This window comes from Aulonocara stuartgranti (assembly GCF_965226115.1).
Source record: "Aulonocara stuartgranti genome assembly, chromosome: 8".
Lineage (NCBI taxonomy): Eukaryota > Metazoa > Chordata > Actinopteri > Cichliformes > Cichlidae > Aulonocara > Aulonocara stuartgranti.
Genome location: NC_138959.1, coordinates 30,728,228 through 30,746,491, shown reverse-complemented (window position 1 = coordinate 30,746,491; position 18,264 = coordinate 30,728,228). Strand labels below are relative to the sequence as shown.

The following is an 18,264-nucleotide window of genomic DNA, read 5'->3' as shown; positions in this document are numbered from 1 at the left end:
CAAAGTGCAATAAGAGCACCACATACAAAGTGTGTTGCTCGTGTCAACATAAAGCAGAGTTACACAATCATGTCATGATAGTAACGGTACTATTCTTTAATCCAGTACAAAATGTGCCACATGGGCCTCAGAGACACAGGTAGAAAACTTTACACAGGAACAAAAAGCAGGGTCTTTAGCCTTTGTTACGATGGAGTGCAGCTTAATGAGGACAGTGTAAAAAAGCTTCTCACTGGGCTGAAGGCCTGATTGTTGTACCTGTGGAAATCCAACGTCACAGCTACGATCAGGGGACAAGAGCACATCATTTTAATGAGAGCTTTACACTGTGATGACTCCAATCTGAGTTCAAATAGAAAAAATCATTCCAAACAGACTGAATACAATATAGGTGTTGTCAATAATAATAACAATAATAATAACAACAACAATAGAAGAAAACAGCAACACATAAGAAGTCGCTCCCATTTTCAGGACCACTGCCACAGTACATTGTTTCATTTCAATCAACTTGGTCTGCTACACCGACATCAAGACTCCTCCGTAAGCCAGCACATCGATGAAGTGACGACGCAAAGAGAACATTAGTATCAGTCAGTACTGTTGTCTGTTGGAGGGCCATACATATTTCACATTCAGCCTTCAGTGTTTCTTCCTGGCTGCTGATGCGCGAAGCAGAAAGGTGGATGACGGAGCCGCCTGAAGCTCGTGCTCCAAAGTTTTCCAGGACTTTTTCCTGTATTACAGAAAAGGGATTTGCATTTCTTTGCAATACTTCTGCATCGTCTCACACTGTGCATTACATTCTGTGTGATCTGTACCAGGGGTTCGTCTACAGAGGCTGTAAGGGACAATTAGACAGGAAGGAGACATGACGCGACTGTCCTGCTATCGGTGCTCACATGCTAATAGGTCGGTGTCCAACAGCATGCTGCTGCTTACTGTCAGAACAGCTAACTGAATGATTTCAGTAGTAACCTGGAAAGATCCACAGCACCATCAGCTCAGACAAAGAAGCAGCCAACAACAACCACACATCAGGCACAGCCTCAGCTGGCTGTGCTCACAGCCAGCAGCTCCACGCTGTCCCTCATCATCTCTCCTCTCTGCAGCCAATGAAGTATTAGCCTTAATTGGCTGTGTCCAACTGGACTGGATCAACACAGCAACAGTTACAGTAATAATGTAAGGAACACAAAAGTATTGTTAGGTAAAGTAACACAGGAGTCGAGCTAAGACGTCCTGCTGCGGCCCTTCTGATCTCCGTTCACAGCACAGCTGACGTGGGCTTGTTCCCGTTTGGCATCTGGTGGCATTTCTGTCCTCTCATTTTATACTTGTACTTAAAAAGGAAAGAAAACAATCTGTAATAATCATGAATGTCACAAATGAACCGTCCGTGGTGCAATAATAACATGCCAAACGTTAAAAATGCCCAAGTATCCACTGAGTGCGCACAGGCAGGCTGTGGCCTGCTCCGAGTCCGGCTTCTTTTCAGGAAAAACAAAAACAACCCCCCAAAGTAATGTAGATGTTATCGGCCTCGGATTAATAACGATGACAACAGTTCAGTTTGGTGGAAGTTAAGTAGGATTATTTCATGAGTTCATACTATAATTTCAGTGCGTGTTGACTTTAAAAAACAGATGGGAAAAGAAAGAAACTAAATGTCAGCCTGTCGTTTTTGCGCTGTGCTCATCTTCTTCACATGGCGTACTTCTGGGTCCATTCTTTTGCTAGTTTGTTGTATCTGAGAAGAGAAAAAGACACAAATCGATGACACCATCAGACACACTCGCTTTACTAAAGACGTTAGCATGAGCACGTGTGTGTATTCACTTGTCTTTGTCGTTCTTGTAGATGTGAGCTATGTCAGGCACCAAGGGGTCATCTGGGTTTGGATCACACAGCAATGAACATATGGACAATAAAACTGCAAAAAACAGGTGAAAGGATCCCGTCAGTGAACTGAGGACAGTTTCATTGTCGAGTGTGTAGAAACGACACACTTCAGTTAACATGGGGCAGACGTGACGAGGTTCCTCGGCCCTAATCATACGATCCATAATGTCACTTTTTAAAATACAGACGACACACACATCTGATTACCTTTAGACACCGTCAGTGCTGGAGACCACTGTGACCGCAGGATGTCCAAGCAGATGCTGCCGTTGCTGTTTATATTTGGGTGATAAATCTTTGTTGTAAATGCTACCTGGATTAAAAAAATGAATGACGTTAGTAACATTCAGCGAGTGGAATAACTGAAGTGAGCAGGTCCTGAGTGACACCTTCCTCATCGTCAAGACGACTGAAGCAACTACCAATGAAAGAGCAGGATACCGTTTCCAAAGTAACCCAAGCCTGTAACGTCCACGACCCACCATGACATCGTGACAGCGACACACAACACGTCTTGCTGTGTGGAGTCTGGGCACCGTCGTGGATTTAAATCAAATTTGCAGTGCAGACTTTCAGCTTTGATTCAGTGGGCTGAACAACAATGTTACATTATCTGTTTGAAAATCACAGGCTCGACTTTCAGAGGCTCAACAGTAAGTGGACCATGAAGTGACAAACTCAAGCACAGCAGCTGTTCATTTCCTGACGGCAAACGTACATGCACACAGACACACAAACAAGCAGAGCAGTTAAAGACCAGGAGACATCCTGGGATCCTGTTAATGTCAAACTTTTGTTAAACCTTTTGAATTAAACACACAGTACAGAAACGAGCACTGCGTATTATTCACAAGGCTGGTTATCTAGATCATACTCACAAATTCTTTCTTCAGGCAAAGTTACTTAAATTCCAGGATCTGGTTAATTACAATACATCCATAATTTTGTATAAAGCTTTTACTAAACTTTTACCGGCAAATTTACAAACTAGATTTGAAATTCGAGAAAAGGTTTATAATGTGAGAGGCTTTGGAGAATTCAAATTACCCAGAACTCGAACAACCCGTAAAGGCTTTTGTGTGTCTGTATGTGGTGTGAGAATCTGGAACAGTCTGAGTTTACAATTGAAACAATGCAAAAATATTCATAGATTTAAATTTCTCTACAAACAGTTGGTCTGGTCACAGTATACTCAATGATGGGTTTTAGTGTGCTCTGTAATGTCTGTCCTCTTACCATTGCTGGTATGGATTCAAAAAATGAAAAATAAAATAAAGTGTGCGTATGTATGTACATATATGTACTTGTGTGTGTAGATATATATGTATGTATATGTATGTGTGTCTGTTACTTGTAGTTATTACTGCCTGTTACCTGTGGTAATGCAATTTATAATTTATATATTCTGTATTCAGTTATGAAGGCTCTAATTGTTGGTTGCGAGCTGCCGCTTAGATGCTTGTATCTGCCCGGGGCTGTTGATGGGTCTGTATGCAATGATGGGCGTAGCTGCGGGAAGTTTATTGTTTTTTTTTTGTTGATGAGTGAGTATAGGGGTGGGATTTAATAAGTTTTCTTCGTCCCACTCCTTTTTCAGGCAAGTTTTGTTTTTTGTTTTGTGTATTTTATGTTCAATATAGGTATTTGTTGTGCCTGAAAATGAATAAATAAATGAAATGAAATGAAAGCTTAAAGCCTGCACTTCAGTCACTTCCTGTTTGATTTAAAAGCCACACTTGCTATCCCAGGTTAAGTTTAGTCTTTTTGTTTGTCAGACTTTTCTTTTGGCATCAGGATTAGTTCATGTGTGGAAAACCTGCTTAAAGAGCTTTATTCAGGTGTGCAGCCACCGGGCAGGGATAGCTCAGTAGGTAGAGTGGTGGCCCCATGATCGGAAGGTCGGGGGTTCGACTCCACTGAACGTCTGCCCTGAGGTACCCCTGAGCAAGTTACCGTCCCTACACACTGCTCCCCGGGCGCTGCACTGGCAGCTGCCCACTGCTTCACTGGGTGAATGGGTTAAATGCAGAGGAACTATTTCCCTATGGGGACTAACACGCACACTTTACTTTACTTTACTTTACTTTACTTTGGGCCACCGATCCTCCCAGTCTCAACTCTGCTGGAGCAGTGAGCAACATTTTTCCAAAACACACGCCCTTATTTACTTATCAAATCAGCCAGTGAGCCTGGTACACGTGTCCAGGAGAGACCACTCCTAGTAGGACAGAAATGTCTCAGGACAAAAGTGAACAGTTTGTCTTCCAAGCAGGCCGCCACCGCCCTCCAGTAACTCTGACTGAATAACACATGTGTACAATATGTAAGGTAGGTTATACAATCTTCCCACCAAACACACTGTGTTTGTGCTTCTTCCTGTGTGTGTTTGCACAGTCACCCTGAACTGGTGACCCTAGACTAGCTGTGTGACAGACTAGTGACCCGTCCAGGGTGTACTCTGCCCCTCACACCATCTCACTTCCTTTCCTGCCTCGTATGACCTTAAAATGGATAAGTGGTTAAGAGGCGGCCGTGTGGATGTGCTGCTGTGTATGTATGAAATGTGGCACAGTGATGCAAGTTGTCAGCTCTGTGAGACAGGAGATCTAGCAGCATGGCAGGAGAAAAGCTTGGGGCTCTTACCTTTGGTGGCTTGAACGGGTAGTCAGTAGGAAAGTGAATTGTGAGAAAGAAAACTCCTCCTTGGTACGGACTGTCACCCTGACAAAAAAACACTTCTGTCAACACAACAGTGAAACGATTCAGGTGGAATCAGTCGGCTCGCTCCCGTCACCTTCAGCCCAGATGAACAAACCGGTTGGCACCACTTCTCATTTGTCTATATTTATTTATTTTTCTATATGAGAATAATTTCAACACTGTAACAAAGAAATGTCCCAAATATGGGATAAATAAAGCAGTGCTCATTATTTCTGATGCATTTAGTGCAGAAAACATTATGAGAGGAGAAGAAGCAAGCTTAGCGTGACACTCACCGGGCCCATTATTGTTGCCTGCCAGTGAAACACTAGGAGCAAGAAACAAAACAGAGGCACATATAAGAACGCAAGCTGTACATTCAACCAACACAATGTTCAGAGGCCATCATCCACCACGTTACACATGCTGTGTGTACAGAGCACAGTGCACACTGTGTACTGTGTCCACAAAAGACAGACAGCTGTGCTTTGTCATCAGCCTTACTCTAACTGGCTGATTACAGGGTGACTAACAGCCGTCGCTCCCATTTCCCAGTTAAAAGATAACCTATGGAGCTCATAGTTAGCCCTTTGGAGAACCCCTGGCTGTCCATTCAATTTTAAATTGGTCCTAGACACAGCAACACAGTCCAGTCCTGGGGTGTCTCACTGTGAAACAGCATAGGGCATACAGTCACTTTCAGGCGATCAGGATGGAGTTCCAGCCTTCGGCAGAGGTCCGGCTTTCTAGAAGCTAGTCTGACGTCTCTGCAGAACTTCCTAGTAAATCTTTTAGGACCCTTCTTTAGCCAAATGAAACATTTTCTTCTGATATCTACTTGACTCGTTCTTCCACCGCTCTTTTTTTAAAACTGACCCTACCAAAAAATAAATAAATAAATCCTCTTGAAAACTATTTATGTTTTGCTTTAGATTGTTAAGATAAAACGTAGAATGACATTTAGGAACTATGAAGAGTCTCAAGGCCGACATGCAGGATGTGAACTCACTGTCATCCCCCACTGGTCCAGCCGAGCACTGTGCGGGAGGGTCTCTCTGCAGGTCCTGCAGCTCCTGGTCAACATAACACAAACCAGTCTGTGAGGTTTGACTGAACATCACGTGACACGGCAGTTTTAATGTGAATCAGCTGCAAATGCAGAAATCTTTTCCGTCATTAATGGCAAATACCATCCAGGTATCGCTACAGTCCCCACTAGGCCGTTAATGCAAGCGTGCTTGTGTGTGACTTTGTTTCGACAGTGCGGACCACCGAAAGAAACCATCACTGTTATATGTATGTAGTTATTATAAGTCCTGTCAAGCCTTCGAGAAGCTCGTCTAACGTGTTATTTCACTTTTCCATTATGACTGGTAGTCCTCTCCGTGCGCCCTCAACAGTCCACAAAGGAAGTGAACTAGTCCACACTACAGAGAACCGAAATGAACTCTGTGCAAACTTCCCTGGTCACCGCAGTCCCAGCCCTCACTACAAGCTGGACAACACAGCTTCTGACACAGAGACAGGCTAACATGGAGGGCACAAAGAGGGTAGTTAATGAGCTAACTACGCTCTTTGGTCATTTGTTAGCGAGCTAGCATGAAACTTTGGATTTGTCAGCCTGCTTCGTCCGTTAGGAGAGATGTCAGCGGCCCCATTATTATCAAAAATATGACGAAGTTTGAGCGGAGTTGTTTCAAAGCGGGGGGAGTGTAAGTTCTGTATGAATACACCTTTAGCGAAAAATAAATCCTATCGTTAGCCTCTGCTGTGCTATCTTTAGCTGGCAACCAATGCTAGCTTGTTAAACTTACCTTCTGTATTCTTTTCAGTGCCATGCTAACTGACGCAGTCCGCTCCCGTGCTCACTCCTCGCTCGTGTTGGTAGGATTATTGCTGGCCAAGTCAATGGTTGTAGTTTGTTCCCTGAGTACTTCGACAGCCGGGACGTGTTTGTGTTTTTATAAAAACCTCTTTTGTTTCCGCTTTCTTCTGTTTACGGTCGTCCCCTCGAAGTGGATCACGGGAAATGTAGTTCTGAATGTGCGCTATGCTTGTATCTCAGAAATAACCCTAACTGCTATACTTAAGGAAGTATCTGAGGTACATTTAGTTCTTGCCTTTCAATGCTTCATCTTTTTAATCCACTACAAGCTGAACAAGTCGCTGCTGGTAGAAGAACACTCGTTTTTCTTGTTGTTCAGAAATCAGAAACATCCCACAGTTCCAACCATATACGGCTTTCACCTTCATCATGTGATGAAATGTAATATGTATTTAAAACAAAGTTTATTTGGTGGAGGACTGTCATTTGGTGACGTTTCTTTACATACACTCACTGGACATTTCATTAGGTACACCTCTCCATAACACAAACATCTAATCAGCTAATCATAGAATCATAGAATAACAATCCAATGTATTTAGGCACGTATACATGATGGAGACAACCTGGTGAAATTCAAAGCGAGCATCAGAATGAGAAAGAAAAGCACGGTGATGGTGTTAGATGGGCTGGTCTTAGTATTTCAAAAACTGCTGATCTATTGGAACTTTCCCCACACAACCATTTACAAACCAGGTCATCAGAAGACCTGATCAAACCTTAAAGTGGCCTACAGCAGCAGAAAACCACACCAAGCGCAGCGTCTGTAAGAGCAGGAAACTGAGGCTACAGGCTCACTGAACTTGAACAATAGAAAACATTGTCTGTGCCTCCTTTTATGACTGCAATTTACCAGTCTTGGCTCTTGGCTCGTCAAGCAGGATAACAAACCGTGAGCTCAAATCCTCTGAAACATGAATATAGTTTCTTGAACATAACAATGTGTTCACTCAAAATCACCAACAGTCCCCAGATCAAACCGAACACCTCTGACATGTGGAGGAATATTCACATCATGGATGTGCACCCATCTCCAGCCGCACCATAGCTGCAGCACCCTGATGAGTCTATGCTGCAAAGATTTAAGGCAGCTCTGAAGGCAAAAGGAGGTCTGACCCATTATAAGAAAGGTGTATCTAATAAAGTGTCCAGTGATGTCTTGATGCAATGATTTCACTTTGAATTTCTTTGTATAGTTAAATCACAACAGTCCCAGGGTTTTATATTGGAGTCTTGTTTATTACCAGGTGTTCTCCGTTGGGTTGCTTTGTTCTTCCTTTTATTCTCCCCCTGAAGGGAGGGAGTGTGTAATCAGCTCCATTTGTGTGTTTGTTAGCAGTCTAGCATCCACAGTTTTCAAGATATCATTTTCCAATGTAGTGTGCTGGTAGAACCCTCAAACAGCACAAACGCTGTATTACCCATGATTTCTTTATGGAACTTCACACTAAAGTTCTAGACATCGTGGGATATGAGTACGTAGGTTTTATGTTAATTTTTTTCATTAAAAAAAACTTATCAGTGATACATTGTATGAAAGGTTTGGAAAGAGCAGTACAACACATAACATGTTTCCATAGCAGGCTGACATCAGCACGTTGTAATAAAAACATAAAGCATCAACGTTTTAGTTTCGCTCTTGCCTTTTGGGGGAGATTTTCCTTACACCTTAGCGTCCTGTGTCCTTAGACCTTGTTGTATTTTGGTTGTGGTTACTGTTTGTATTTATGACATGTGTCCCCGGACTCTTGTTCAGTCTGTGACTGTGTTTCCTGCACTTCTCTCACCATTTCCTGATTTACTTTGATTTATTTTCCTCGTGTTTTGCTGTCGTCAGAATCAGAATACTTTATTAACCCTGAGGAAATTATGTGGTCACAGTCACTCCAAGACATTAAGAACTGACTGAACTCAATTAAATAATACAATATATTACAAAATTACAAATATATATATCCAGATATTACAGATATTAAATATATATGAATGACATTTTACTCTAAACTGTAAAACTGTTATTTGTTAAAGAATGTGCCAAAGGGTGTAAATTCTGCAGCCTGGAGGAGCTGGAGTGTGGTTCGGTGGTACATTTAGGTAATCTCACTGAACATGCTCCTGTGACTGGCCAGCAGCCAGTAGAAAGACATTAATGGCTGCCCTTGAGCCTGGTTCTGCCAAAGGTCGCCCTGTTCAAAGGGGGTTCTTCCTCCGCAGGCCACCATAGTGTGTAATGCTCAAATATCTTCTTTCTGCCTGGCTTCACCAAGTATTTAGCACTGACTCACTGCTTCAGTCTTTCTCTTCAGTCTATATTAGTTAAAACATCTTTAACCTCGACGCTGTGTAATAGTTAATATGCGAACACAAGGGTCATCTTTTATATTGAAGTTACAGGAACCCGATGAATAAATCCCACTTGGGCCTCTGTGTTGATAGACACGAAATGATGCTAAATTAGAGACGTTATGCAAGCCTACAGCATAAACACTCTCAGGGTGCCATTACCAAGAGCCTGGCCTGGACAGCATTTCTTAAACTGTTTAGGAAATGTTTAGGATGTTCATGTTTAGGAAATTTGGGGCCAATTACAGTGATAACATGAACTTTCCAACTGATACGGGTAATTGTCAGCATGATTGGGACCCTCTGAAATTATACAGGAAGATGCACAAAATCTCTTTTTCCATCTCTTTCTCAAGAAAGACAGCGACGATGTTAAACCCTCAGATATTTCAGAATGGGAATGGAATGAGAATGGGGTTTATTGCCAAATGTTGAGCAGGTTTACAACATTAGGAAATTGCTGCGGTGCTTCAGTGCAAACATAGTGTCATAAATAGCACTTAAATAGACATGGAAAAATAAAAGTAGGGATAAGAATTAAAAGTGCTACGTGGAAAGATATGTGCATGAGATATACATGAGATATATACATGAGAATAAGAATTAAGAGTGCTACGTAGAAAGATATATACATGAGTGCAGGTGGTGATCAGTGCCAAACATGGAATGATGCAGTGACACAGCGTAGGGTCATGTGTTAGTGGCGGGTACAGTCATATGGTTATTGTTCATGTGTCCAACAGCAGAGGGGAAGAAACTGTTCTTATGGCGAGAGGTTCTGGTGCGAATGGACCGGAGCCTCCTGCCTGAGGGGAGCAGGTCAAACAGACTGTGTCCAGGGTGAGAAGGGTCAGCTGAGATCCGAGCTGCACGCCGCAATGTCCTGGAGGTGTACAGGTCCTGCAGAGATGGGAGTCTGCAGCCAATCACCTTCTCAGCAGAGCGCACAACACGCTGCAGTCTCTGTTTGTCCCTGATAGTGGCTCCAGCGTACCACACGGTGATGGAGGAGGTGAGGATGGACTCGATGATTGCAGTGTAGAACTGCATCATCGTCCGTGTTGGCAGGTTGAATTTCTTCAGCTGCCTCAGGAAGTACATCCTCTGCTGGGCTTTCTTGATGACGGAGGTGATGGTGGGCTCCCACTTCAGGTCCTGGGTGATGGTGGTACCCAGGAAGCGGAATGAGTCCACAGAGGTGATGGGGGTGTCAGTCAGGATGATGGGGGGGAGTGGAGCTGTGTGCTTCCTGAAGTCCACAATAATCTCCACTGTCTTCTGGGCATTCAGCACCAGGTTGTTGTGGCTGCACCAGGACACCAGACGTTCAACCTCCCTCCTGTAGGCAGACTCATCCCCGTCCGAGATGAGTCCGATAACGGTGGTGTCATCTGCAAACTTGATTAGCTTGACAGACTGGTGGGTGGAGGTGCAGCAGTTGGTGTACAGGGAGAAGAACAGAGGAGAAAGAACACAGCCCTGAGGGGAGCCGGTGCTGATGGTCCGGGAGTCCGAGACATTCTTTCCCAGCCTCACATGCTGCTTCCTGTCCGTCAGGAAGTCAGTGATCCACCGGCAGATGGGATCAGGCACATTCATCTGGGAAAGCTTGCCTCGGAGATGGTCTGGAAGGATGGTGTTGAAGGCAGAGCTGAAGTCCACAAACAGGATCCTGGCGTAGGTTCCTGGGGAGTCCAGATGCTGCAGGATGAAGTGTAGGGCCATGTTGATGGCGTCGTCTACAGACCTGTTGGCTCTATATGCAAACTGCAGGGGGTCCAGGAGGGGGGCCGTGAGGGTCCTGAGATGGGAGAGAACTAGGCGCTCAAAAGACTTCATGACCACAGATGTCAGAGCCACGGGTCTGTAGTCATTTAGTCCAGTGATCCTAGGTTTCTTGGGGACAGGGATTATGGTGGAGGACTTGAAGCAGGCAGGCACATGACATGCCTGCAGTGAGGAGTTGAAAATGCCAGAAAACACTGGGGCCAGCTCGTTTGCACAGTGTCTGAGGGTGGCAGGAGACACACCGTCTGGGCCGGGAGCTTTCCGAGCATTCAGGTTCTTAAACTGCTTCCTCACATCTGCTTCATGAATATGAAGAGTTGTGGTGGGAGGAGGTGGTGTGAAATCCTCTTTTGTGTGGGGTGAGGAGGGGGGTGTTGTAGGTGAACAGTTTGAAGGTGGTGATGGCTCTATGTAGGGGGGAGAGGTGGGGGAATTAGTGTCCAAAGTGTCTCTATTGTTGGGGCCGTTGGAGGTGTGAAGGCTGCCTGATGGCTCGTCTAAACGGCAGTAGAAGTCGTTAAGGGTGTTGGCTAAGAGCAAGTCATCAGTGGAGTGGGGGGTTTTAGGCTTGTAGTTGGTGATATTCCTAAAACCTTTCCACACAGAGGCCGAGTCATTCTCTGAGATCTGCTGCTGCATCTTCTCAGAGTGCTGATGTTTAGCAATGTCCACTTCTTTAGTGAACCTGTACTTGGCCTCTCTGTAGCAGTCCCTGTCTCCGCTTCTGAACGCCTTTCTCTTTTCCAGCCACAGCTTTTTGAGTTTAGGAGTAAACCAGGGTTTGTCATTGTTATAACTCACCCTGGTGCGTGATGGCACAATGCTGTCCTCACAGAAGTGGATATAGGAGGTGACAGTGTCCGTAAACTCGTCCAAGCTGTTAGAAGCAGCCTTCATTGTGTCCCAGTCTGTGGTCTCCAAACACGTGCGAAGCTCCTCCACAGCCTCGTTGCTCCACAGTTTTTTAGTCCTCACGACAGGTTTGGAGAGCTTCAGCCTCTGTCTGTACGCGGGGATTAGGTGGATCATGACGTGGTCAGAAAGACCGAGTGAAGCGCGGGGCACCGCGCGATAGGCCCCGCTGATCGTGCTGTAACAGTGGTCTAATGTCCTCTCCTCTCTGGTCGGGCATTTAATATACTGCTTATATTTTGGAAGCTCATGGCTCAGATTGGCTTTGTTAAAGTCCCCAAGAGCAATGATGAGAGAGTCCGGGAATGTCCGCTCCGTGTGGAGAATCTGCTCCGCGAGTGCGCACTGAGCTGCCTGCGCATCTGCGTCTGGCGGGATGTAAACAGCGGCCAGGATGAATGAAGCAAACTCCCGCGGAGAATAAAACGGTTTGCAGTGGATAAAAAGATATTCCAGAGAGGAAGAGCAGTGCTGAGCAATCACTGTCACATCTGTGCACCAGCCACTATTGATGTAGAAGCAGAGACCTCCACCTTTGGACTTACCGGAGAGAGCGGCCTGCGCGCAGTCTGGGATGTTCTCACTGAGCCACGACTCCGTAAAACATAAGACACAGGAGGAGGCAAAGTCTCTGTTCATGCTTCTCATCAGGGCCAGTTCGTCAATCTTATTGCCCAGTGAGCGTACATTAGAAAGGAAGATCCCAGGAAGAGCAGTTCGCAGTCCGCGTCTCCTCAAACGCACGAGTGCGCCGGCTCGCTTCCCTCTCTTTCGGCGTCTCGCTTTCCTGGTCAGAGTCAGCAGTAAATCTGCCGCAGATGCGACAAATATTGGAAATAAATCCACAGGCGTTGTAGTCCTGTAGTTAAGGAGCTCTTCTCTGGTGTATGAGTATCCAGAGGAGTGCCCAGACACAGAGAAAATGCACAAAAACAAAACAAAAGTAACGCACTGAAGCACCAGGGCGGCCATCCGCGGCGCCATATTTCATGACTTACTGGCTTTTTACAGGTTGTGTGCCAAGGAAAGAAAAAGCCTCATACTTTCTCACACTCTGAGCACAAAAAGACGATGTTGTTTCGATTCTCCAAAGCCACAAATGTACTTAAGTTGTATAAAACCATCGCAAACTACAGACACAAACTAGAAGACGTGCGAATACTCTAGCCTATACTGACAGCGCTGAAACAATCATCTAATACAAGTCCTGCATTCAAAGTGTTACTTTAAATACAAGTATTAAACATAATAATAATAGTATTGTAAATGTATTACAGTTTTACTCACTGCAGAAAAAATACCCGCTGTGACTCTAAGTCTCTATTATATCCTTATTGTATCATTACTCATTCAAAACTGTAAAGTAGGTTTTTATATTTGATGCAGATTAACCAAAAATATACACATTTATAATGGATTCATCTGCTGATTATTTAACTTTAAAACAAAACGCAGCAAGCGGCGGCAGGCTGCGTCCTGGCTGGTCGCACCCTGGGGGTCCGCATGGGCACTGGAAAAGTCTGAACCTCCTCCACTCCCACGCCACCGGGGAACGCCAGTGGGGGTATCGGCAGCGTCGGCCAGGACCGGATCAGAACCACCAGATTCAATCCTTTGCATCCGGCGCTCGATCCGGTCCTGGAGTTCATCCCGCTGGCTGCGAGACACTGTGGCCTGCTCCCGCTGCACCCACCAGCTCCATCCCTGGTCTGCTGTGCCCTCCTGCTTGGTTTCGGCACCACTGTAATCATCAGACGACAGACCTGTCCACATTTTTATGCTTTTCAGCATCATCTTTTATTCTCTCACGGTTGCTGTACACAATACCCAGCTGCAGCTTGCAGCCACACACATCAACAACAAACATGACATCGGTCCGAGCACAGACTTTAAGCCGGCGAGGCGTGATTGTGGATCCCGCTTAGGTGCATCCACCTCCCCTGCAGCGGCTCCACAGACCACGCCCCGCCACAATGGGAATCACACTCTTTAGCCTCCCCGGAAAAGTCTATGTCTGGGTGCTGGAAATGAGAGTCCGTCTGTTAGTCAAACCTCAGATACAGGAGGAGCAGTCCAGGTTTTCATCCAGGTCACGGAACACTGGAGCAGCTCTTTATCCTTTTGACGATACTTCAGGGTGCGTGGGAGTTTGCCCAACCAGCCTACACGTGTTTTGTCGAGGTGGAGAGGACATTTGATTGTTCAGTTTGGAGTATTCTGTGGGAAGTGCTTTGGGAGAAAGGGGTGTCTGGACTGTTGCTACCATCCGTTGGATCCTTATACAACCATTGCAAGAGCTTGGTCCACATAGCCGGTAAGAAGTCAAACTTGTTCCTGGTGGGTGTTCTTCAACATAGACAGGATTTCTAGGAATAGCCAAGTGGCAGAAGGCTTCCACTTGGGTGGTCTCAGACTCTCGTCTCTGAGATGTGGCTCTGTTGATATCATCAGGTGGTGGCCTACAGCTTACACTGGAGCAGTTCGCAGTCAAGTGTGAAGGGGTGTATTGAGAATCCAAGCACCTCCAAGTCTGAGGCCATGGCCCACTCTGGGTCAGGGACGAGTTGCTTCCCCAAGTGGAAGAGTATCTCGGAGTCTTGTTGACAAGTGAGGGGAGCAGGAGATTAAGAGGTAGATTGGTGCTGCAGCTGCAGTGGTGCAGACGCTGTACCGGTCGGCCGTGGTGAAGAGAGAGCTGAGCGTAAAAGCGAAGCTCCCGATTTACCGGTCGATCTACGTCCCTACCCTCACCTATCGTAACAAGCTATGAGGAGTGACCAAAAGAACAACACAGTGGATACAAGTGGCGTAAATGAGCTTTGTCTGAAGGGTGGATGGCCTCTTCCTTAGAGACTCTCCGCAGGTTAGTGCACGCTACACTGGTCAGGTTGCAGTACTGTGATAAAGTTTGCAGTAACACTCTATGGCTGTATCCCAATTCAGGGTCTGCAGCCTTAAAGGCCGCATTTCAAGGCCGATTACGTCACAGCGGCGCGCCGAAGGCTGTCCCAATTCAAAGGCTGCTTGAAATGCGGCCCTGAAATGCGTCCTTCATTTCCCTGAATTTTAAGGCTGTGGCGGTGTAGACTTCGTGGTCCCATATATCCCACAATTCATAGCGCGGCAGTCGGTGTGGAGAATTCTGCCGCAGACGGCAGAAGCGGAGCGGCCGAAGAGTAAACTGTGAAAAGTAAGTACTGAATATGATGTCACTTATTTATGTGCAAATGTTTAATAACGAAGAGCATTAAAACATTACTGTTGGCCACATGTCGGCAAAGTTATGTGACATTAGTGACGTTTGTACTAACTTGGTTTTAAAGCCTTTAAATATGCGCCGTTCAATAGCTGAGCTTAATCCTACAGAGAATGATCAAAGCTCATGTAGAAACAAACAAATGAACAAAAGATTTTCTCCTTCATTTCTGTCACACAAAGCTGTATGACACGTTTCCAGCTGTTAGTATCATGGTTGCTAGGCAACCTGGGCAGCGCAACGGAGGCTAGACCGTCCCATTTCACAAGCCTCGCACTTCCGGCCTTAGCGGTCTTTGAGTATGCGGCCCTTGAGGATCGTTGAGGCTGCGTACTTTAAGGCTGCAGACCCTGAATTGGGACACAGCCTATGTTTAACTGGTGCAGAGAAGCTGTAGTGTTCACAGTCACTTCTAGGTTACATCAAGAGTAGCAGACATTAAATCAGTCAATTACACCTTTATCCTAGCTTTGTACAGTCTGGAGGGGAAAAATCTTCCATAAACATCAGGTAACATTGGCTTTTTTCTTGTTTCTTTTTGGCATTAAAACCATTTTCAGTGGAACTGCATGTGGATCAGGAATGTCAGTGGAAAAGAAACTTTCCTGCCACTGATATTGCCCCCCTAAACAGTTTGAGTATCTACTGCCTCAGCCACCCCCACACCAATTTCAACTATACTGATATAGCACTAGTTCACAGCAGCCATGTCAAGGTGTTTTATGTATCAACCCAGGAATATTAGAGAGAAATCCCATCAATCAGATGATCTATTGTGAGCAGCAGATGGCAAATCTGGGCTGAAAAAGCTCCATTTGCAGTAGATAAAACAGGAGTGTAACCATGCTCAGGGAGGGGCAGCGAGCTGCTGTGATTGGCTGGGTGATAAGGAGAAAGAGAAGACGGAAAAAAGGAGCTTAGTGAGACCAACAACAACAAATATGAACACACCCAAACTAACACCGATGCCGGGAACTCCTCAGAGTGATTAGAAAAGAATTTATCCCAAATTCATTTTACAGCAGGACAAATGTCCAAACTCAGAGTCTCTGTCACGAACAAGCCGCCGTGCTTTAAGCTTGACAAACATGCGTCCTCTGTAGTTAAATCTAGTTTTGACCAACTACGTCTAATCTCTAAAGCCAAACCAAGTAGGTTTGGGTCTATTACCCCAATTCTCTCTGACCTACGCTGGCTCCCATTAAAGATCACATTGATTTTAAAATCTTTTTGCTTACTTTTAAAATCATAAATAATACCGTGCCTAGCTATCTTACTGATCTTCTCAGCCTGTATATTCCTAGTAGCGCACTGAGATCATCAGACCAGTTGCTCTTGGTGCAACCTACCGTAGGTCACGGCTGAAGACCAGAGGTGACCGTGCTTTCCCCTCAGTTGCACCTAACCTCTGGAACAACCTCCTACAAGCTGTTTGCACATCTGACTCAATCCAGACTTTGGTTTAGCCTTCCCGGCTATCTAGAGTACGCTTCTTGTAAGTGTACTCTTATGCAAGCCCTTTTCTTCTGTTTTGTTGAACAATGTTTTGTACTGATTTTACTTTATAAGTTTTATTTTGATATCTGCTTATGCTTGGTTAATCAATGCTCTCCACCTGCTAGCTTATTTGCATTTATATTTTGCTACTGCTTTCACTGGACCTCTGGTTTTAAATGTGCTATACAAATAAACTTGTATTGTATTGTAAACCTACAGAGTGGTCATACCAGCATTTTATTTGACTTATTTAACTTTGTTTCTCCATAGAGTTAATTATTAAATTAATTGATTGACCATTTTATAAGACACTGTATTTACTCTCCTCCTGTAGTTTGTGTATGAGTTAAATCTGGGTGCTGCAGAGATCTGACTCCTATCTACATGTTAGAAAAAAACGAGTAACTGCATGATGGAGGATCACATTCTTTCGTTTATCAAATCCATTTAATGTGATCCAGCCGCTGCTGTTGAAGAATAAGCCACAGGAAGTGTCAGCAAACACGTCCACCTTCTCATGGATTACCGACTACCTAACAGACAATATGAGAATGTGAGAATCAAATCAAATCAAATCAAATCACTTTTATTGTCACATCACATGTGCAGGTACATTGGTACAGCACATGTGAGTGAATTTCTTGTGTGCGAGCTTCACAAGCAACAGAGTTGTGCAAAATACAATAATGTAAACAAGCAAAATACAAGAATGGCTACATCTGAAACTAATAAATATATGTAATATATAATAGTATATGCAAAAAAAAAAAAAAATTCTGGATGTGTATACTAAATATTTTTCTACGTGTGTGTGTGTGTATACACATATTTTACAATTTAAATAGAGTAAACAATAAATAAAATATATAAAAATATACAGAGTTGAGACATGTGCAGAATGTCTCAACAGGGCAGAGCTCTGTCCTGCCTGTGCAGGACAGGAGCTCCACAGTGATGTGTGTCTCCACCTACAAGAATGGTGACTGACTTCAGAATGAAGAGGACAAATCGTGTCTATCCTGAGGCAGGATGCTGATGTGGCACAATGACAACAGGCTAAAAGGAAGACCAGCACAGAGGCTCTGCTGGGGGAACAGCATCATAGCTGGTGACACCTACAGACAGACTGAAGTGATGGCTATGTGTTCATGTGACTGGCTGCACACTGGAAACATTTGAAGCTGTGGTGGAGAGGAGGTCATTATGCAAGCTTTCGACCACCCTCTGCACCACTTACAGCAGGCAGCAGAGGACCTTCTCTGACAGACTGATGGAGCTCCACTGTGACAAGGACAAATACATTAAATCTTTTATACCTTAAGCAACTCATCTGTTCTCTCCTCCACACAGTTGTCATTTATAAGTTTGCTTTACAAACGTGGACATTACAGCTTGCAGGTGAATCTTCCCCTTTTAGTACAGCTAGCCAAGTAGCAAAGATCCACTTACTGCTAAAGACAGAGAGTGAAAGTGAACATAAAACCCATTGTTGCAGCCAGAGGCAGCGTAAAGGTGATCCCTTAAACTGATGTGTAGTTTTAGTGTCCTTATTTTCCACTGGGTTATCAATTCTGTCACTAGTTAGCTAACATAAGCTAATATAAGTCAACCAACCTGGTGAGGTAACATGTTGTACTTACAGGAGATAAACTTTAAACACTTATTTCTTAAATCCAGCTTCACAGACAGAGTTACATCTATGTCAGTGTTTCAGAGCAGGGCTACATGATGTAAACAAGCCTTTATATGTTTGGTGTTTCATGACTGCACTGTCACAGCTCTGATGACTCTCCACTCCACGTGCATTCTGACTTTCATTCTTCTTCTCTCCAGAGCGTACCTCCACCTCTCTGGACGCTCTTCCACCTCTCCCTGCGGATCATAATGTCACCTGCAAACATCATAGTCCACAGAGACGCCTGCCTGACCTAATCTGACAGTCTGTGCAAAGAGGAAGGAGCTCAGAGCAGATCCCAGGTGT

The 18,264-nt window shown here is 44.7% G+C and overlaps 1 protein-coding gene across 1 annotated transcript; it reads right to left on the bottom strand.

Annotated features, from left to right (window-relative positions):
- Positions 1–72: 72 nt before the first annotated feature.
- ube2d1b (ubiquitin-conjugating enzyme E2D 1b) lies at positions 73–6,623 on the bottom strand. Its single transcript, XM_082545411.1, has 7 exons — positions 6,417–6,623; positions 5,612–5,675; positions 4,899–4,930; positions 4,546–4,623; positions 2,110–2,215; positions 1,840–1,933; positions 73–1,750 (listed from the first exon to the last, which is right to left on the bottom strand). Exons 1-7 carry the CDS (start codon positions 6,438–6,440, stop codon positions 1,705–1,707), a joined length of 444 nt encoding a protein of 147 aa, XP_082401537.1. The 5' UTR covers positions 6,441–6,623; the 3' UTR covers positions 73–1,704.
- Positions 6,624–18,264: the final 11,641 nt, after the last annotated feature.

Bases quoted from the DNA above. Each gene is read 5' to 3' on its own strand.
- ube2d1b (XM_082545411.1), bottom strand. From the start codon at position 6,440: ATGGCACTGAAAAGAATACAGAAG. The intron at 4,931-5,611 runs GTGAGTTCACAT...TCTTGCTCCTAG, and splicing joins TGGACCAGTGGGGGATGACA to TGTTTCACTGGCAGGCAACA. The intron at 2,216-4,545 runs GTAAGAGCCCCA...TTTTTAATCCAG, and splicing joins ACCCGTTCAAGCCACCAAAG to GTAGCATTTACAACAAAGAT.